The sequence below is a fragment of the Colias philodice genome, chromosome 8 (assembly GCF_061535455.1).
Source record: "Colias philodice isolate Cphi_HAF_F1 chromosome 8, ilColPhil1 Martin Lab GWU primary, whole genome shotgun sequence".
Taxonomy (NCBI): Eukaryota; Metazoa; Arthropoda; class Insecta; order Lepidoptera; family Pieridae; genus Colias; species Colias philodice.
Genome location: NC_143093.1, coordinates 7,581,327 through 7,604,090, shown reverse-complemented (window position 1 = coordinate 7,604,090; position 22,764 = coordinate 7,581,327). Strand labels below are relative to the sequence as shown.

Genomic DNA, 22,764 nt, shown 5'->3' with positions numbered 1-22,764 from the left:
TTATAAACTGTTATTTCTTGTATTATATTTAGTCATGGTATTCACCAAAACATTCGCACATCATTATTTTTCAGTTGTCTGTCTACATAGTGTACTACACCAACTCTAAATTAAATTCAATCTACCTAATACCTAATATTCATTATACCTAATATTATCTTCTATACTACCTTAAATCTCCCAAAAGCAATTTTACTACAAATACATATGAACAACGATTGATATCGTTTTACAAAACCAAACAATGTGGAGTTTACAACAAATATCCAAGTTCTGGTGAGATCCACGATGTTATACCCTAGATTCTAGAATGTAAATAGCGTAAGGAATAAATCACATCTATTGCAAATCTCCGTCAGCTCAAGAGACAGTATCCGCATTTAGTATAAGTTGTTAAAGTATTTTCTGGATTGCTCTACAAGCGCGTAGAAATTGTAAATTGAGATCACGACCTATAAAATACTTTTTTTGTTTCTTCATTCACTTACTGGCACTTCAACAGTCTTAACAATTAAAACTAAACTTGGTAGGTCTGTAAAGTTTAGTCAAATTTATGGCAAAATATATGTTAATATTTTGAGATCGATCGCACAGCTCGAAGTTTGTCTAATTAGAAAAAAGTTTATTTTTCAAGTTCGATCATTCGATGTTATTTCAAATATTTAGATTAGTTTACCAATAATTTATGAAAATATATTGTGATAATATAAAGGTGACATGATAAAAGGGGTTTTAAGAGATAAACACAAATGTGATTTTTTAAAGTATTCATATAATATATGTACACATTCAAAGTAACACACATTCTAAAAATAAATTTCATGCATAATAAACCAAATAAGAATTTTAGTTTAACCAACATTATTTCGTTGAATTATTTTAGCCAGACAATATAATAGTTCAATTATTCTGCTATTTATTTACAAATGCACTTATTCTAAAAGAAAAATAGTAATTTATACAATAGTATGTCTCTGTCAGGCGCAATGCCCAAAACAATTTGTTCGCATTTTGGCAACGAAGGCAGTTGTGCGATAAAATTGCCTATCATTATTATTATCAGTATTTTTCTTACTCTACTTAATCTTAATTGGTTAAACTATTTACAATATAATTTATTATAATTTTACTAAGAGACAGTATCGAAATAAGAGACAGGCATAGAATAATTTTCAAGAATCGAAAGAGTTGACCCCGCTTTCCGTATCTTTTATCACAGTTGTTTAAATTTGCCTTTTATTATTATATAAATATTATTTATTATGAATGAACGTTTAAGATACCTTACATAAATTCTTTTCATTAAAATTCTTTTGTCTACCTCGTTGTTTACAATCTAAACACACATCTAGGTAGGATACACATATCGGTAAATAGTTGAATTGTTTAAATTATTATAACTATCCTTATCACGCATTGATATAAATATCTTCGCGGCCGTTGGAAGGATAATCTTTGGGCGGTAATTTGAATGAATTTTTTAAGTAGGAGAAACGGTGGAAGTTGTAGTAATATTCTGTGCCGTCTGGGGAATATTGAGGGTAGAGTGTATATGCTGGGAATTCAAAATCGTCATAGGAGTCTGTTAGAGCATGCCTAGCAAACTCCTCTTTGTATCGTCATGATTGTTCTTTGTAGGCTTGGCGTTTCGTGCATTTCTCTTTGAGGATGTAGCACAGAGCGATGGCAATGAGAACGGCGATCGCGATGGCCATGCTTATGCTAATCCAGATTATTTCCTCGTTGATACCACTGGTAGACTTTCCTAAAAAGTAATATGTTATTTAGGCTTATATACTATCGTGTAACATGTATGTAAAAGGTATAAAAAATGTGGACTATAATTAATATTTTGAGTGTATTTTTAAATTTAAAAAATATGTTTACCTGTTATTGATTATAAATCATATTTTTACAAACCTCCCATTTTATTCGAGTAGCCGCCCATCTTGCCCGCGACCCTTCCAGACGCGCTGCCCGCCAGAACGAGCACTGCGCCCGTCCGCAGATATATTCGACCTGAATCAATAAATATTGTATGAAATTAAAAAAAAAATAACTATATACGATGGTAATTTTTGTAAGTGACGATTTCATTATAAATAACTACTTATATTTTTACCATTGACCGCTGAAAATCATGCACCATGATACACTCAAGGTGATCGTTTAAATTGCACTCATTGTCGTAACTATTTATTACAATAAAAAAGTTGACCTATGAAGTTACCTTATCTACACTAATATTATAAAGAGGAAAACTTTGTTTGTTTGTTTGTTTGTTTGATTGTAATGAATAGGCTCATAAACTACTGGATTTTAAAAATTCTTTCACCATTCGAAAGCTACATTATCCACGAGTAACATAGGCTAGGTTTTATCCCGGAAATCCCACGGGAACGGGAACTATGCGGGTTTTTCTTTGAAAATGCGGGCGAAGCCGCAGGCGGAAAGCTAGTTTTATATACACATTTCGAAATAAGCAATTCTACTACGTTGGATATTTCACTAATATGAGTTCAAAGTAACTTATTGAACAACATTCAATGTTCATTGCCTAAAATTCGAATCATGCCCTAATTGTGTTTCAGAACTGGATTGTTTTATTGAACAATTAAAACATGCATTATTGAGCCGGGGCCTTCAGTTTCATAACAATGAAACCAGTTTAAGTGTTATCACGAAATTATATTTGAAAATAAATGGAAGGTTCGTTCGTGAAGAACAATATTGTAAACTTTATGCTAAAATACAATTTCTACTTCGCATAGAGTTAACAAATACAGAGTAAGATACTGTTGTTTTTCAAACTTGTTTGGATTTAAGTATGTACTCACAGAAAAAGCTTTGTATTAAAATATACACAACAAGGTAAAAATTTTGTGTTCTATTAATTTTTATATGTTCTACCTACAATAATACGTAAGTACATATATAAAAAAAAAATCTTACAAAAAAAACGTATATATGTATTATAATGTTCAACAAATCTTAGCATTCATTTTATTCAAATTTCACATCACAAACAATTTTGTATTTTAGTAAGATAACATATACCTATAGATGAACCGTTTAAGCCGTATGTAAACCCTTTAACCCACAATGAGTTGAACTTAATGATCAAATATTTCCAACAGCATTTTTGCTCACTGGTGCGTTTAATTCGAACTCCGAAACGAATAGCTTGTACATACACGAACCATATAACTTCACTACTACCTTTGGATGAAACTAACATAGAATATTAATGGAGTAATTTGCGGCGCGGCTTTTGACGCTACTATTGACACGGTGTCGTCAAAGTGAATTCGATACAGTATGTATAACGTACAAATTCATGCTTGATTGTAATGAGCAACAAGAGTCCCCGACTTAACTCGTAATTGAAATGGTATAATCTGGTTAATCTTAAGCTTTCAAGATATTAAAATTCTCATCCAATTTTTCATGCAGCTTTAACAAGGGCTTTACGATTACGATTTTCTTTAAACAAATCTTTTTTAATATAAAATACAAATGGATTCTCTTCGATTTAAAAGCTTCTTTTTTAAAAACCGTAAACCGCAATACCTAGAGCAAATCGATAGAAGAGCTATATCGTACTATAACATTAAGGTAATTGCGAAAAGTAAGTAGGTAAAATAACGAATCATAACTACATAATCATTCATCAAAGAAAATATTAACTATTCATATTGAAAAGAAAACAGAATACTATTCAAGTATTCAATACAGATATTCAAAAATGTGCAGTCATTTCAGAATTTTAGGCCGTTTTATTTTCACTATTCGAAGTTTCCCCTTTTGTACTTACCGACTACAACCGCCATTTTTAAATTCAAAGGCGTTATTTTCAGAGGAAAACACAAATCCCGCGGAGATTTTCCCAGATTACAGCGTTTGCTGTCTTGTCTCGAAACCTGTAAAGAAAAGATTGCTTGTAGATAAAATATTATAAATAAAGCACATGCTTCATTACATTTAATATTCATACATTCAACTAAATTTCAAAGTTATGAAAGTTTTAAATATTTTTATATTACAAATACAAATTAAAAGATAATAATGTGTAAGTACAATGGTTACTACACATATTTCAATGACTATTTAATGAAAATTGTGTATGTAAGATAGAGAGATCAAGATTTTATGATTATATTATGCACAACAAAACCCCGAGGTGCTCAATTTATATTAAACTAGCGGTCCGCCCCGGCTTCGCCCGTGGTACATATTTACGTTTTCTCTACATAAGAACCATCCTCGTACTTCAAGGAATATAATAAAAAAAGTGTGTGCGTGTAACCTTTACGCGCGATTGAAGTAAAACTTCTTTGGCGTTGACGACATATATCACTGAAATGATTAAATATTAACTTAAATAAATAAATATTATATTATAATTTAATTATATTTATTATTCATGTGCTTTACAAAGATTATTTAAATGTTATATTAATATTATTCATTCGAAACAGGTAATTGAATGTCATCATAATTTCTTACGTACGAAATTATAGGTTTGTGGTAACTATAATGTGAAACATAAATTTTACTCTCTAAATTTGCTACTTTTCTTGAAAATACAGCATCTATCGTTGTACCGAAACGCGTTGTTGAATGAAGTCGAGAAGTATTCATAGATAAATCAAATTTTTCTTCTAAAAAATCAATTAACGGCTGAGATTCCTGAGAGCGAAAATTAACATTAAAATCTCCAGTTAGAATCATCGGTAATTCATGATAATTACTATTTAAAAGTCGAGAACCTTCAATTGTGAAGTGAAGTAATTGCTGATGAATAAATTTTATGATATTTGCCAGGCTAGTATTTGTAGAAATATAAATAACAACGATAATCACAGGTTGGTCATTCGTATTAACACATCGAACCAAGGCGATGTCACCAATTTGTGAAACCTCATCGGAAATTTGTGATAATATAGTTGGTGAAATATTTTGAATTGGTGTTACATTGTTCAGTGTATCTGTAGATGAATGATATACAGCTACTCCACCAGCAGTTGAGTTGGGTCGTTTGTATTGGGTAACGCAATAAAAATTTTCAATAAGAATTTGTTCGTCATTTTTCATCCAAGTTTCGGAAAATAACAGCAATGTGGACCTTTTTAATACTTTATCATTCAGATCAGAAACATGAGCACGTAAACTTTGGCAGTTGAAGGAAAATAGTGTAATGTTACTTTCATTTACAAGGTTATATAATTCTTCCTGTTGTGTTATTAGGCGAGAATTTGAAAGTCTTTCAAATTCACACTGTAAATCAACTATTCCCCCTGGACGCTTTCTTCCATGATAAAATTTGTTGTCATCGGTGTTTGAGACAATGAACAATCCATTTATATCAGTTACTCGTGATAATGCTACATATAACAGCTGCTGACTGTGACTTTTATTGTATTCATAAACGATTTGATCAAGAGTACCACCTTGAGACTTATGTATTGTAAGCGCACAAGCAGATACTAATGGAAAGTGATTTCTCTTTTCAAATATTGTCTTATTCATTGGTACAGATGACGATCTTCGTAAAATTGGGACTGCTGTTCTACTAATGTTTAGAGTTTGAATATGATGGGCAGGCATATGATTTTTCCTAATTTTCTCTCCTATCTTACCAGGAAACTCAAGCCATAAGCGTATGATGTTATCACTGTCATCACGTTCAATATACACTAACTTTCCAACACAACCGTTGGCTAAGCCATCAGATACATCAATATTGGTTGTAATAATGTAAAATTTGTTAGGAACTAATATGATTTCATAAGGCGATCCTCCTGTATCAATAACTGACATTTTATGAAATTGTTGGCGTACATATGCTTCTTGTTCAACTGAATGACAACCTATATACATATCTGTTGCTATGGATACTATTTTGTCTTCAGCAATATTTAAAATAGATTGATTATAATCCGCAACATGTTTATTTTTATTTTTAATTTACTTATTTTAAAAGTAATAAATAAACAAGTATATTTAGAAATTTTCAAAAAATTTTGCAATTTAAAATAATGTTTTTAAAACTGTTGAATTTTTCATTCACTTTGCTATTCACAATTGATCCGTTTGAAAATTTGAAAATAAATAATCCTAATTGATTATGATATTTGTCACTAGAGTGCGTTTCACGAAAGAGTTCCCCTGCCGTTATGTTGGCTTACCTGACTGTCAAAAACGAAAATATTTTTTTTTAATCAAAAATGACAGAGAAAATATTCTCCTTTCTAGGCAGTCGACCCCGTAAGATACGGGATAAGGCTTTTTTAGATCAAAATTTATGTAAGTAAAATAGGCCGTAAATACTGTACACTTTGTATCACATTACGAGTGTTCGTTTTCAATACATTAACTGTTATTGAGTGAAAGTCGATTTGCTGAAATATTCGGAATATTGTTAACAGTAAAATAGGACATAAAATGGTATAAAGTAACAACGATGTCACGGATAAAGAAATAAATCGCGTCTCTTGTTCAAGGGTAGGAGAGGTTTTTAACAGGCTTTGTGGAACGTGTAGAGTAACGTTTTATGCATACAAAATAGGTTCCATAAAGGTCGGAAGCGCAGAATAACTGCAAATAAATAACTTGACACTGAAAAGCGGCTCCTATAAATATAGGTAGAATAAGAGATATTACATTATGTATTTTATAACGCGGAGAATATGACACGATGAAATGAATTCTTTTTCATAGGAAAATGATTGATGACGGGTGATGGGACTAAATTCAGAAGTAATATCTTGCGCATTAGTTTCCAATGATGGCTACAGTTCGGATTGTTTGTTTTTTTTTGCTACAGTAATAATAACAATCACCATATCATATCCAATCTTAATTTACCAATCTTTCTTGGAATATGCCTATTTAATAAAATATGTCCCGTGCAGTGGTGTAAGAGTTTAATTTTAACAGATCAGACTGTTATCTCTAACAAGTAATATCTAATATTTACCTAGATCTATTGTACAAACACTATGCTAATGGAGTACTTGTGGTTAATTCGCTTTGATATGTTTGAAAACGGTTGTTGTTGTGTTTTTAAAAAACTGATTTCTAGTGAAAATGGTTCAAGTCTAATTACGTATAAATGAAATAAAAGTTCTCCGTCTGTTAAGAATTCATATTTGGGTACATATATAAAAGTGGTTATTATTTGAGATAGATTATAAAAGGCCTTTTATTTTGTTTATTACAAGAATTCATTGAGTATGGCATTGGGCTTAAGTCACAGAATAAATAGGTGCTTAAGTCGAGCACTTGAAATTTGAAACTTGTTGTCACGTAGCAAAATCCTTTGTGGTTTATAGTACTTCATACAGCTTTTGTTGTTCACGAATATGTTGTGACCATAACACAGTGTGACTTTTAAAGGTCCATAATTGAGTTGTAGGTTGCACAGTGCTGTTTTTTAAAACATTTCTATATTAATTAATATTTGTTGAAATAAGTTCCCATGAATGAAACCCTTTTAAACAATTCACGCCTGGAAACAGAACCTATTTATATAATGTAGGTACATTAAGACTATTGGCTTTTGTTTGGCGTAACTTGGAATACAATTAAGTCGAAAGATTAATGACACTTGAAATTTATTAGCGAAAGTGAATAGCTTTGAATTAAGGTGCACAATAGAATTTAAGATTGAATATTAAAATATTGTATTCACCGATTAAACGTAGTTAAATTATCATAAAAGGGTTTTTCTATTTGAAAATGTAAAGATTATATATAGTCGTTTTCATATCTGCTTCAGAGAAATATAAAAGAGTGCCTACCTAGATACAATAAATTTACATTATAATAGATTTTTTAATAAGAATTCAAATCCTACTGAATATTATTGTATTATTAATTATATAATATTATAAACTCTTATAAAAGAACAAAAGTTTCATGTTTATATTAGTCGATAAATAAAACTTTTGATTAGATATTTTGTTACTGAAAGTTATTCAATATTTATAAAGTTCCTGTTTAACAAGATATTCTAGTAAACGCAATAAAATAAGTGGAACTTCAGAACATTGAGCGATGGAACGGATGATCGAATAAATCTAGAAAGTTTCGTGCTCGGGGCTGGAGGTCGTTTATTACGGGCTTTGTGGCTTGTGTTGAATGCATACAAATGTACAGTTAAGGCGGAAAGTGCAGCTTTGAAGATCTGGAATGGAACTTGAATGCAATCAGGGAGGCGTCGCTTGCGACATTTGAAACATACTCATATTGCAACTAATGACCCGCGCCGTTTTGTTTCCTTATCTGTAGAAATACTTGAATTCACTGGAATTGTAGAGCCTTATGTCACGTCTTTTAAGGAACAATAAAGTGCAGTACGTATTAATATTAATACAAAGCAATAACTTATAAGCAGAAAATCTTCAATTACATTGAAAAGTAAACGTAATCTTTTCAGTTTTTTCAGTAGAGCAGCAGTTTGTAGAATTTGTTACATCAAATAGCAGTTAACTGTTTTCTAGTTGTCTAAACAGAAGCGATTTTACTCGTCTTTTAATATAATATTACGCATAGGAACTTAATACTATGATATCGTATGTTAAAATATGGTCATAAATTACTACGATTGAACTAGTGAAAAGTTTTACGTTATGAACTTTAGCAAGGTAATGCTGCGGGAAACCTTTGTGAGAGAAATGAAATATGCGAAGGAACTCATTCGTAAAATATTTAAATTTTAAATAATGTCTCCGTTTTAGAACTTGTTCTTTGTGCACTTCGATAAATTATGTTTTTCTCTATTGCATCGTAACTAAATAAACAAACTTTGGTAAAAGCTTATATGATAAACGTTCAATTTAATATAATTAAAAAAAATTTTTATACTGCTCTACATACGTTTTTGAAATTCAAAATCAAAAAAATATTTGAATGTATATTTTATAGCGCTAACTCCTATACTTAATTTACAAATTTTTGAAACAAAATTCTGAATAATATCAAGGAGAAACGAAATGCGAATATTCCCAAACACCTATATCTACTGCCCTGGGAGCCATTAACCCGTACTAGCAGCGTAAGGCCGACGAAATGGCCTGACATACTCTTGGAAAACCAGCGCTAAATTTATTAAGAGGGCGTATAAAGCCAGATAATTCTACGATTAAGCCCCGCACATTACGCGCCATGCCGCGCGCCCTCACAATACCCTCATACACCCGGCTCATCCAACGTACGTAAAGTTCATCGCACGCTAAATTATACACAATATTCTTCGCTCGTTCAACGCGTATTTTCGGTAGTTAGTAGGTATGTTGTCTAAAATAATTGTATAAAACAGTGAAGTTGAAATCATCACAAATTATGTAATATGTCTTTTTATTATTATTTGTTTATAATTATTAATGATAATCTATACATATTATAAAACAATAAAAAAAGTAAAAACTGTCTGTATGTAATATATAAAAAAAAAAACAATATTAGGGAAACAGTATAGAGCACGAATCCGTAAAAAAAGTCTGTCGAAATAGCGAGTATAGATACTATTTTTAAATAAACATACGCAGTCGACGACACACATTCCTCCAGAACTTTATTTTGATTAATTTGGTTATAGTCCATTGAATGAGTCCCTCCAAGGGGGGTCTAGAGTGCGTGAGTTAGTAACGTAAGATGTTTCTTCGGAAACATGTCAAGAGTCCCTAGGTAATAAACATACTAAAACCCCGGGCCACTAGGAGGAGCCCCGGAGTGGGGGGAGGGGGGAAATGGGTCCATTTTTTTCATTTTTCGCTTAAATCTCAAAAACGGTACATGTTAGAGAAAAACTTTCAAAGAAAAATTGAAAGGCCATAAAATTATCTACAAGTTGTACCTGAATCATTTTTTCCTATATCCTACCGTTTCTGAGTTATACGCAGTAAAACATGATTTTGGCTCAAACAATTTCAACATCAATCGATCAAAAAATATTTCTTTCTTCCAAAAAACTCAAATGTGCAACTTGTGACCAGTACTGATAGATTGCTCTTAATTAGGTCTATAATTGGTAAAATAAACACATTCCTCCATGGAAGCCTTTAGGAGGAATCGATTGTCAAAATATTATATTAGGGCAGTTTGAGTTACTGAACTTGATCTTTTTATTTTTTTCTTCCAAAAAACTCAAAAGTGCAACTTGTGACCGGTACAGATAGATTGCTCATAATTAGGTCTATCATTGCTAAAAATACCAGATTCCACCACGGAGGCGTTTACGGGGAATTGAATTTTATCAGGGTAGTTACGATACATGAACTTTTTATTTTTTTTCTTCCAAAAAGCTCAAAAGTGCAACTTGTGACCGGTACAGATAGATTGCTCATAATTAGGTCTATCATTGATAAAAATACCAGATTCCACCATGGAGGCGTTTACGGGGAATTGAATTTTATTAGGGTAGTTAGTTAAAAAGTTCATGTATCGTAACTACCCTAATAAAATTCAATACCTCCTAAAGGCCTCCATGGTGGAATCTGGTATTTTTATCAATGACCAATTATGAGCAATCTATCTGTACCGGTCACAAGTTGCACTTATGAGTTTTTTGGAAGAAAAAAATAAAAAGATCAAGTTCAGTAACTCAAACTACCATAATATAATATTTTGACAATCGATTCCTCCTAAAGGCTTCCATGGAGGAATGTGTTTATTTTACCAATTATAGACCTAATTAAGAGCAATCTATCAGTACCGGTCACAAGTAGCACTTTTGAGTTTTTTGGAAGAAAGAAATATTTTTTGATCGATTGATGTGGAAATTGTTTGAGCCAAAATCATGTTTTACTGCGTATAACTCAGAAACGGTAGGATATAGGAAAAAATGATTCAGGTACAACTTGTAGATAATTTTATGGCCTTTCAACTTTTCCTTGAAAGTTTTTCTCTAACATGTACCGTTTTTGAGATTTAAGCGAAAAATGAAAAAATGGACCCATTTTCCCCCTCCCCCCACTCCGGGGCTCCTCCTAGTGGCCCGGGGTTTTAGTATGTTTATTACCTAGGGACTCTTGACATGTTTCCGAAGAAACATCTTACGTTACTAACTCACGCACTCTAGAACTTTTTATTCAATGGACTATTAGATTGTACGACATTTTTCGACTCAGTAATTATTCTAAAAATAAAAATAAAAATTATCCTTTATAAAATATTACAAAGTTCTTCGAAATTTACGTATTATTTTATCGAGAGCTGGTAACTTTAGCAGGTACCTTTCTGGAGTATTTTTTTCAATTTTAAATTTTCCAAATTTAAAATTGTTCTGTGAAATTAGTAAATTACTTTCAAACAGGGTCAATTTGATTGATTGCATTTGCAAGGCGACCGTAGGAATTAGGTACCTACATAACTAAGTATAAAAAGTGTCTTTGTAAATTGTAGGTACCCACTATGAATGTAGGTATCTATAAATATCGTCGCATGAATACTCAACTCGCGGAAACGAATTTACAGAATTTACACAAATAATAATATCCAAACTCGCCTGGATAAACTTTCTCAAATGAATCTATAGTTTAGGTGGTCTGTTGCGGTTCTGCATCAGGTGTTTCAGTTTTCAAAATAAATTATTATTTTATATTTCCCGGATAATATAATATGTTAGTACCTACACAACAAAATAACTTTCATTCAAATCCGTCCAGTAGTTCCGGAGATTAGCGTGTACAAACAAACAGACAAACACAGACAGTTTTTTTTATTTACGGGATAAAACTCATCCTATGACCTTTCTCAGGTCTCAAGCTATATCTGCACCAAAATTAGAGCCCAGACATACCTACATACAGACACACATACAAAAATTCTAAAAACTATGTTTATGTATAGATATGTACTACATATTACTATGTAATACAGATTATGAATATATTATATATATACATATACATATGTATATTATAAAAAAATACCTATTCAATGTAAGTACAATTTTGACTTTCGTACGAATTTGTTATACCTATGTATAGATGTTATGTATGATTATCTAATACAGATTGTAAATATAATATATATGTACTATTCACAACCGGTTTACATATTATTGATATTATTATTTACTGGAGCGAACATAGGATCTGCCTATAGTAATAATAATAATATAAATCTTTCTTGACTTGATTGATTGCACCGCGACTGTAAGAATTAGGTACCACTATGAATTTTATTTACCTATCTATAGTTGCTGCTGCTATCGCGTCAATACTCAGCCCGCGGAAATTATTTTACAGAAACTAAACTTTCTCAAATAGGTAAATCAAGACTTATCTTTTTATATTATAATTATTATTTATTAATATTATAACAATACTATTATATTATACATTATATACATTATTACCTTCGACATTTAGTTATCTTTTCAATTTTAATCTTCTTTAGTTCTCGTTTCTTAAGTCTTTTCATTTTGTTGTTTACCATTTTCAACAAATCAATATTCGGCGTAATTATAAAACACGGCGCAGCAATTTTAGCGTGGTCTACTCGTCTCAACGGAGCGATAGCGTCTGATGTATGAAATAGAATTATGTTTTTAGCTCCCGGAACGTGCGATGGAAGATGATTTCTTGCGTAATTAAAAATATAGTAAGCGCCAAAAGTGTTTTATCGTGATTAAACCAAAACTAAAAGTAATTACACAAAATGCTCTGACAAATATATTGCAAATGTTTTAATATAATTGTTTATGAAAAAAAAATCATAATAAGTATTACCATGTCCAGTAAAAAACGTAAAAGTGTGAAATTTAGAGGTAACTTCGTGAATTTTTTCTATCGAGTCAATTTCAATATTTTATGTTTTTGATCTGACAATATAATCGAAAATATCATCAAGTTTTACATATATTTTATTTTTTATATTTGGTCTTGAATATTACACGTATCAACTAAAAGTTGATTGGTGATTTGACTTTATACGCGCCCTTAAGGACCGGTATATAAATTGAATACTTCCTTATATCTTTTGGAAGTCATATATTTTCTCTTTGAGTTATATTGCAATGTAGAAAAACGATACATGTTATGATTTTTTGATGATAATAATTATTCAACTCAAATCACATCTTGACTATGAACATGTTACATGTGGGATTCTTAGAGAATTTATTAAAATCGAATTAATACATTATCACTTAAAAATGCATTTTCTATAGTTAGTTTCTCTGTAGAGAAGATTATTATATATTGGCTTAAGTATATTGAGTCTAAATTGTTTAGATATAGGTAAAATCAAACCTTATCCCTTCCACCTATAATACAGCTTGTGATCTTAGAACATTGCACATTAAAAGAAGTTCCTATTGCTAAATATTTGGAATCAGCAAAGTTATGCAATATGTCCAAGCAGTTACCCTTCAAGGACCTTCAAAAAAGAGCACACAAAGACTGGTATAACGCACTCACCATACCCCTAAGTTGTGAGTGTAAAGTAGGCGACGAGGATCACTCAAAATAAAGCGAAACGATCGTTCGTGCCGTCTGTTTAAACTGCTATTCTAGCTCTCGTATGCTCTTATGCTCGCCTAGTCTATTGTATACATTAAAACTGATAAAATGAAGAAGGTAATATTCAATAATTAAAACTTTCAAAAATACAATTTCATATATTGATAATTTACATCTTACTATGTTTCTAAGTTTATTTTCGATCACTTTTTATGCAAATTGAAAAGTTAAATTTGCCTTAATATTGACGAGACTGTGATTATATTATGACTTAGAATGTATAAGTTGCACGTCTACCCTAATTAACCGCAAGTAAGTGGAGTTCGAGCACTATTAACAAGCCTCTCGAAAGTTTTAAATTCTGGTCCAAGTGATTGATATGGCTAGTAATTGTTCTTTTTAGTAGTATTTTTAGGTTCTATAGATAATACCATCAAATTATAAGAAAATAGCTTTCAGGGTATACAAATTGAGTTAATTATTAAATTCAATGTTGATAAAAAGTATAAATGCTGAATAAAATACGTAGAGATTTTTAAAACGCTCTAGTTGTTAAAATTATTTCTCTATTGGCCCATTATGTTTGTTGTATTGTTCAAAAATCTCTATTACCATGTTCATTTAATTAATTTTTATGTATATATTATATAAATTATTATTAAAAGCCAATTAGTACACGGCGTAACTGCATAGAACCACGGAATACACTAAAGTCTAAATTTAGACCGGAATTCGACAAGCAATTTTGATGAATAAGATAGGTACTTTTTGCAGGTTGTTCAAAAGAACGCGTTTAGATAACTGCACAAAAAAGATGTTTTCGCTGAAGCGTCAAATCTAATTAAGTCAGTTTTGTAGAGCCTACTTTTATAATTACATAAACTCTGGAACGTAAAACATCTGGTATTCTCGTGGTTAATTTTGTTGTTTTTCTTGATAACTCTGTAAACCCTCCAAGACATTGTAACTTAAAGTTATACTTAATTAGAAGATTGCGAGCGCAATTGTTTTATTACGGGAGTTTCTCATTTCTTTAACCTCTAAAAAACATTTATTTCTCTCTTTTTTAAATAATTGAATCTTTCATGGTCTGTTTTCCCGCAGAATCGCTATATTTTTTAACAACTGTCACGTTCTACAAGCGTAAAATTGGTTATAACAGTATGATTACCCACCGAGATTAGTTCTACTAGCTCTCAAGTAGAAAATTGTTCACGAACTAAGCGGCAGGATCAGGTTTTCTAACCTTAATTCGAATGTAACCCTTAATTCTAACAATAACGTAGACATTACATTTGGAATTAATGTTCCGTACCCATACAAATGTAAGTAATCATTCAAAGCTAACCCCATAGGTACTTTGGTAAGTACATACTTTTTGTAAGCCCAATTTTGTTTTATGATAATACGGATGTTTCTTCAAACAGTACATTCCCTGAAATTTTTCGAGAGAATTTTGATACCAATAACCTATTTGGCACGCACATAAAGCATAGTTTTTTTTTGTCATGAACACATAAAAGGCTTGTAACTCTGTACGAGTGCATACTCGCAGCCATAAATATCCTGGAAGTGAAGTGGAATGCCAACAGGAAATGTTTCTTGCCGCGTAGTTCCGAACGAAGTTCTATGTAGGAATGAGTATATTTTTTATTTCTGCTTCATAAAACATAGTCAGTTTTTGCGTTGTACCACACATGTACAAATTTTCCATGATAATGAATCCGAATGGTCTCGAACGTTTACGGTACTCTTTTATGTGCAAGATCAATACACAAAATTCACTTATGTATTTGGAAATAAAATTAATGTAAGTTATTTTAATAGGAGAGCTATAGATTCGGGGATTATAAAATTGGTTTGGAACATAAGTTCTTTCATAGTAGGCACTAAAGAAAATGAGAGATGAGAATCAATAGCCACACAGCTTTGTTCTCAATATCAAAACGTTCCTTCATCCCCGTAGCATTGTCAGTCAAACAAAAGTTGTTCAGATATACCCTGTCTGATAGTAGTAATAATAGTCGGTGACGATTCAAAAGAATGAGGTTAGTAAATTTTAAAGTTATTTTTTTTCGTATTTATGTTGCGTATTGATGATACGCAAACAATATTGTACGATTACCAACAATTATATACTTCTGAAAAACAACAAACAACGACCATTCGATTGTTATGGACGCGGAAGGTCAAATCCTGGAATGTCAAATATTAGACAAGAGGTAAAAAAATCCATAACATCATCGCAGAAATTGTGTACTATCAGGGTAGAACTTTCGGACCAATCGGAGACATCTAATATTAAAAGATATTCGTTTATCGGATGATTTAGGGACGAACATTTGGAAAATTTGCCTCTGGGGCAAAAGAAGACAATGATTGATTGCGAAAAATCGCTTTTTATTCCCGGATTCTGAAGGAAATTGCACCATGTCTAAACCAGACGAATAAGCTATTTAAGATTAGATTCTTATCTACTTACAGTCACTGAAAACGATTCATATTGTCTTTAAGCAGAATATAGGTACATTTTTTAAGTGTTTCAACACGAGTTATTTCAACAACATTTCAATACGGATTGTACTTGTGATACGTTACAAAAAGGAAAATCCACATAGAATAGATTTATTTACATTACAGTACACTGGAATCAAATAGCTTTACTAACACATAAAATGTAAACTGCAGGCTAAATCGCTCACCCATTAGGATTCAACTCATACCGCAAAGCATATCGCTATGTAGCCACATAAATAAGCTACGCTTATCTTATGTGCTGTAAAAATTGTAATCCAACGAGAATGTGGAAGGAGAAAAACCTTTTATTAAAATTATTACATTATGACTTCTAGACTATGACTTCAAATTAATGTAATAGGTATAACTATTTCACATGATAAAGATACGAAAAAATCACGGAAGTTAAATAAAAACAAAACCAAACCAAATCAAAGGTGTAGGTGTAGCATATACTAATAAAATATTTTTATTCTTGTTTACTTAAATACAAAAATAAATGTATATTAAGAAACAGATCTATTCATTGAGTATGACACGTTTCTCCTTTTATTTTATTTACATATTTGATGAGATGAACGTGAAAGAATATCACAAAAGACGCGTTATTGAAATTGATCGCTTATTATGAGACATTTTCGTGTTCTTACGTCTCCTTTCTCTTTCATTTCCAATTTCTTCAATCTATTCAGACCTTTATATAATATATCTTTTACTTTACTACGTACCTATACTCCTTGTCTTTGCCATCAAACAGAATAAAATACTGCATTGAAAATGCTTTCTTAAAATATTCTGTTACCAATATTGAAAAGTTCTTGAATTACATTCAGAAGAACACTTGAGAGCTGTTCTTGAAATATGAAACTTTGAGATAAGATCATAATAGGAAGAAATCGAAAAGAAAGCAATAAAACAACTCAGCGTTTTTTCAATTTAATGATTGGCAAATTCTTTGAAATTTTATTGTTTAGGGACAAATTTAACGTTTTCGTATTAAGAATTATAACTATTGTGGGAGTGAACTTCTTTCCTATAGAATGCATGATAAAGATAGAGAAAAAAATTTGGAGATCATCATAATGACATTTCTTTAATTTCACATAACTTGGATTATATTGGTAGTAACTATCAGTTATAGTAATTTTTAACAGAAACTGCAAAATCTCTCACATAGTATGGTATTTATGTTATAGTCAAAGTCCGATACACAGTCTCTTCGCGGAAGGACTGGTTTATCCTAGGTTTGGCCAAAGCCATCAGGCAATCCCCGAAATACATTTCAATTTCGCCCTTTGCCTGAAGTATTTTTAGTCAAACCCAGGAGCTCCTAACTTTTCAGTCAAACGTCGAAAGTAAATTATTCTGTTTCGGTTTTGGCCTAGTCAATCCTAGAAGCGACTGCAATTCTCGGTCAAACGTTGAAAAATTTTTTAAGATCGAAGATGTGCCTGACGTTCGGCTGTCTCTTAGAGAAATCAGTGCAAAGGATTCAAAATTTGGTGGTCAAGGCTTTATAAAATGCCACTGCAATAAAAAATGCTCTTCAAAATTATGCAAATGTAAAAGGTCTAATGTATTGTGCAATTCTAAATGTCATAATGCCTCACCATGCCAGAATAAAGATTAATTTTTCATTTTAATTACCTAAGAAATTATTAAAACAATTAACATTAATGCCTCACCATGTCAGAAAAATGATTAATTTGTCACTTTAATTACCTAAGAAATTATTAAAACAATTAACATTAAAGTTTATGCCTCACCATGTCAGAAAAATGATTAATTTTTCATTTTAATTACTTAAGAAATTATTAAAACAATAAACATCAAAATTTTAAAAATGTTATTTTTTTATACTTAATCTTATACAAACTAACCTCTGTATATTCCAAAGCATTTAATTATTTATTTTATACTTTATTGCACATCGTACAAAAGGCGGGCCTAATGCCACACGGCATTCTCTCAAAGCATCTCAAATATAAAAGTGAAAATCACGTAAGCTGAGCACTCAGGTGTCAGAACTGGCAAAGTTAAGCGGTTCTTAAGACTTGAAAGCTGCTTAAATGATATGCTTCCAAATATACGAAGATAAGACACTTCATACCTATATCGGAGTTTGACTCGTCAAACCCCGATTTAATAAAATTGTGTTTTGACGTTTGCCTGACCAAATTAGTCTCTCCTAGGTTTGACGAAAATTGTTTAGTCAAAGGCCGAAAATTTACATTTGTTTGGGCTTTGACTAAGTCATTCAGTCTGACCTGAGGATTGACCAGTCCAACCTAGGAGCGCCGGAGCTTCGGAGTTTGCCTATAACATTTATATAATAATTTAGTATTTTGTAAGAACTATAGAGGCTAGGACCCTACTCCTAGCTAAGGGATAAGCACATCGCCGTACAAAGGCTTTAGATTTCTTATTTCTGATTGTCACCATTGCTTTAATTAGAAGAATAAACGAACGTCGTTTTGGGAGCGGGAAATTTATTAATGTGAAATTATTAGTTAAAGAACTTAACATTATATATGTAGAAAAAATTGCCGAGATATTTTAGTGCATAATAACTTCATATCAGTTATTTAAGCAGATTGCACGAACTGGCCATAACATCTAAGTTACAATATAATTTTTTTTGTAGTCTTCACTTTCGTTAAAGCGAAAATGTTAATGAAACAAAATAACCTTGCCAATAATAGGTAATCGTCTTCAGAGCTATAATTATTGAGGCCACAATCAGCGGAAAGCCTTCCCGTATCCATTCTGTAATCCTCGATTAGAGAGCTCCGGCTCCCGAGGAAGCCACTAAACAAGATACATTAATTAATATTATATGATTAGAGAAATAGGAAATATTCAATTGCCATATGAATGATGGGATCTCAAGTATTTTTAAAATTGCAAACTATAAGATTTAATTGGTTTTGATGATTGATGGTTTATAACCATCATTATTTTAAAAGTATAAAGCGCATTTACCCATGTCTACGTATCCAATTAAACGCTTCCTAATATTCGCTTAATCCTGGTCCATCAAGCGCCGATGCAATAATAGCAAATATAAATGTTTGCTAACGAACACCGCAACAGTCCAACACAAAGGGCTACTTCGCACTTCGCACTTCACATTTCCGTTCGGCAAGCATTAAGAGTGGCGAGCCGTTTGAAGCTCATTGTTCCTTCGTAGAAGTTAGTTCGCGATATGCAATTGTGCAAGCGTGTGGTATACACAAGTAGCCGGGACGAAATCCGGGAGAGCACTGACTGCTCGGTGTGTCCCGGTTGGCCGCCGCGCCCGTTTCAGCTGAATTTTCCTACACTATACTCTCGCATTTATATTCGAATCTCGTATTACTTGAATGCCGTTATGTTCCATGACACTTGAATGAAACAACCATGCTTCGCTTGAATCACTCAATGGGATATTGATTACGGCTTATGTACCCAGTGGACGGTTAATGTAACATCGCGTTAAACACTTTTTTGTCACGCAAAATTCATTATGTATGAATTAATTTGATTAGTAACGCTCCGTGGAATATTTGCCTATCTACTTATTACCGACTTTGTCTGGGGCCTATAAATAATTAGTATGCTAATTTTAATTAATAATTAGATTACTGTTACTACTACTACTTTACTCTTAAAGTGAAAATATTGATGAAATTTTGATTACATTATGTGGTAACAAAAAGGAAGTATAAATGGTTGCAATATTGATATTGAATTCATTGGATTATTCGCTATTACAGTTTGCATACGTTTCCAATGTTACCCAAAATTGAATTGTGATTTGCATTAAACTGGCTAGAGCGATTCATATTCATCAAACTTTGCGTAAATAATATTTATTATCTACTTAGCAATTAATGAAAAATGTAAAACTCATAAATAATATAAAGAGCATTAGTATAATCTTTTAGAATGGGTACTTATCGAAATTGAATTAAATAGTCAGTAAATTTCAAACAAAAAAAGCTTTCGAGTGCAAAAAAATGATCGGGATGTAAATTATATAAGATAAGTTTACCCAAATGTTAATTAATTTTTCGTTCCACTAATTATATCGAACGTTGTTTGTTGTTCTCTGATTTTAATAATGTGGTCATTTATGGTTTGAAGTTCTACAAGTACTCTACGCAATCATCACACTAACGTCGGTGTTTTTGCTCAGGTGTCCTAACTAATTGGGATAAAGTGCGTAGAACCTGGAGGCGGAGATATCCTTTTTACACCTCCTACGTGTATTTCGTATTATTATTCTGTATAAGTTCTTGTATGTATTATAATTGATTCTGTGAATTGTCAAAGCCTTGGTAAATTGCTTCGTATCGCTTTTGCTTTTGAGTTGTTAAGTATTAGATACAGCTAACAGAGTGTAGCATTAATTAAAAAAGCAGCTAAAAACTGTTCGTAAATAAATGAAAGAAAAAGTAGTGATGATGTTAATTATAAGAGTATACATTTTAGAATTGCTCATAATTACAAAATATTTTATACGAGTAAATTATACTTCAGAATATTTCGAATAAAAAAACGCTACGAACGCTACGAACGTTACGAACGCTACGCAAAAATAAAAATCAAAAGAAAACTACTTTTTGTGAACATTAAACCAGACTGCAAGCTCTCCTGAACAGTTGTTTTAAACAACTTTTCAATAAACTAAAGTTACTTAACGTCAAATATTTAAAATATATAAGAACTTTACTTTTACAAGCCTTAAGTTGTCTTCCGATATTAAAGTACAACAAGTATAATATTATATATGTTAGCGCGTTTAATTTAAAGATAAAATTATATTTTAAAAGTAAATCAATTGATGAACTTAATTAATTATTTTAAGAATAATCAAATGGATAAAACTATTAATAATCATTTAATTATCAAATAATAATAATAATATTACATGTCATATTCAAAATAACGATCAAAACAACACAAATAACACCTGCTCTGACTCACACAGTCACGCCACTCGAATAGTCGTCCTATAAATAACGGTCGTCTGCAGTTGCGAGTCATTCTTGTACCGACTTTGGTCGAGTCAAGATGTCTAAAAAGTATTATATCAGTATTTAATTACGTAAGGGCGTATTCAGAAAGAAAGCTTGAAACTTATAAGCGCTTATCGGCGCTTGTCATGTTCATATATTTTCCTGTCAGTGCTGTCAACCCGCGCAGGAAAATATATGAACATGACAAGCGCCGATAAGCGCTTATAAGTTTCAAGCTTTCTCTCTGAATACTCCCTAATACAACAACGCTTTAACATCAGAAGTAGAAGATGAACCAGCCCTTACTCGGAATCCTGGCAGGCTGGGACGAATTCTTCCATCATACTACGTGACAGTGTGCAACTGTCACTGTCACCATCATGATTCATGACAGTATACCACTGTGGACTTCAATCTACGAAAAATTGGATTGAATTGACTTCAAGTAAACAGGGATGAAGGAACTCGCATAATGTGTTTTCTTGTGCGTTGTGTGAAGTAAATGTTTGTGGTGTGGAATATTGTAATTTGTAACGGTAATGTAGGTAGTTCATCAATATTATAATGTGATGTGCAATCCGGGCGGTTGTCGATGTTTGAGCCTTTAATTGTGGTAAGCGAACGACGTGCTCATGTCACAAATAATAAGTTTTTGATCCCATGGAATTTGGATCCAATGTGGTGCCTTCGATGGCGCCCAGTGTAAGCTATTGTGGTGGTAAATTATTATTTTTCTGTATTTTGACGATTGAAAAACGCTTCTAAGCGAATTCCGGTTGAATAAATCAATATTTGAGTTTGAGTTCATCATGTGGATGTGATGGTGTTCTATAAGGTCAGTTTGGCCGAGCGGTTATGTTTGTGTTATAATACTTTGTGTTTTGACGTCACGAGATAAATTACCGTACTTATTTCAAATGAACGTACGAGGATGTTGTTGTGTTATTGTTTTACTATGGCCAAGCCGGATATAATTTGTGTTTTAACTTTTAATTATGTTCCAGGACTTATCACTTGAGAGTTGAGATACAGATGAGATACAGAAGCCGCTGTTCACAACTGAAAAACTCGTTGAGCTATCGAATCCTATGTAAATCACAATAATACTCGACAATGATTGCTATGAAGCGAAAAGTACAAGCAATTGCTAGACTACTATTGTGTCCTATGTACGTGTAAGAATAGTACCTACCAAAGCCAAATTTAGATGACCGTGTTAGCGGTAATGGAAACTAATTATGATAATCGACTGCCACTTGTCTGTACGGGTTTTCTGTGACTTAGTCTGACAACTGGGCATATAATAATACAATCGATTGCCACTTGTCTGTACGGGTCTTCTGTGACTTAGTCTTACAACTGGGCAAATAATATAATCGGATGCCACTTGTCTGTTCGGGTCTTCTGTGACTTAGGCTGGCAACTGGGCGGATAATAGTAGAATTGAATGCCACTTGTCTGTACGGGTTTTCTGTGACTTAGTCGGGCGGAAAATAATATAACCTGATTGTCACTTGTCAGTATGGATCCAGACAGTGGTTTAGCCTGACAACTGGACCAAGAAACAAATAATTTGAATATAATGTACTACTTAAAACAAGTCGGAATGTCACCAGCTGAAGTGAATCATATCATTGATATTTTGAGTTTTGAATTACCGCTCAGAGCACGAGCTTTTTTCAGAATGGCCGTGTTAGCGCGTTTAATTTAAAGATAAAATTATATTTTAAAAGTAAATCAATTGATGAACTTAATTAATTATTTTAAGAATAATCAAA

General features: G+C 31.9%; 1 protein-coding gene across 1 annotated transcript; it reads right to left on the bottom strand.

Moving 5' to 3' along the window:
• Positions 1-804: 804 nt before the first annotated feature.
• On the bottom strand, positions 805-19,237 carry LOC149486650 (uncharacterized). Its single transcript, XM_089697836.1, has 4 exons — positions 18,969-19,237; positions 3,815-3,920; positions 1,921-2,019; positions 805-1,765 (listed from the first exon to the last, which is right to left on the bottom strand). The coding sequence occupies exons 2-4, from the start codon at positions 3,828-3,830 to the stop codon at positions 1,620-1,622; spliced, it is 261 nt and encodes an 86-aa protein (XP_089553962.1). The 5' UTR covers positions 3,831-3,920; positions 18,969-19,237; the 3' UTR covers positions 805-1,619.
• Positions 19,238-22,764: the final 3,527 nt, after the last annotated feature.

Bases quoted from the DNA above. Each gene is read 5' to 3' on its own strand.
- LOC149486650 (XM_089697836.1), bottom strand. The intron at 1,766-1,920 runs GTTTGTAAAAAT...ATTACTTTTTAG, and splicing joins CTACTCGAATAAAATGGGAG to GAAAGTCTACCAGTGGTATC.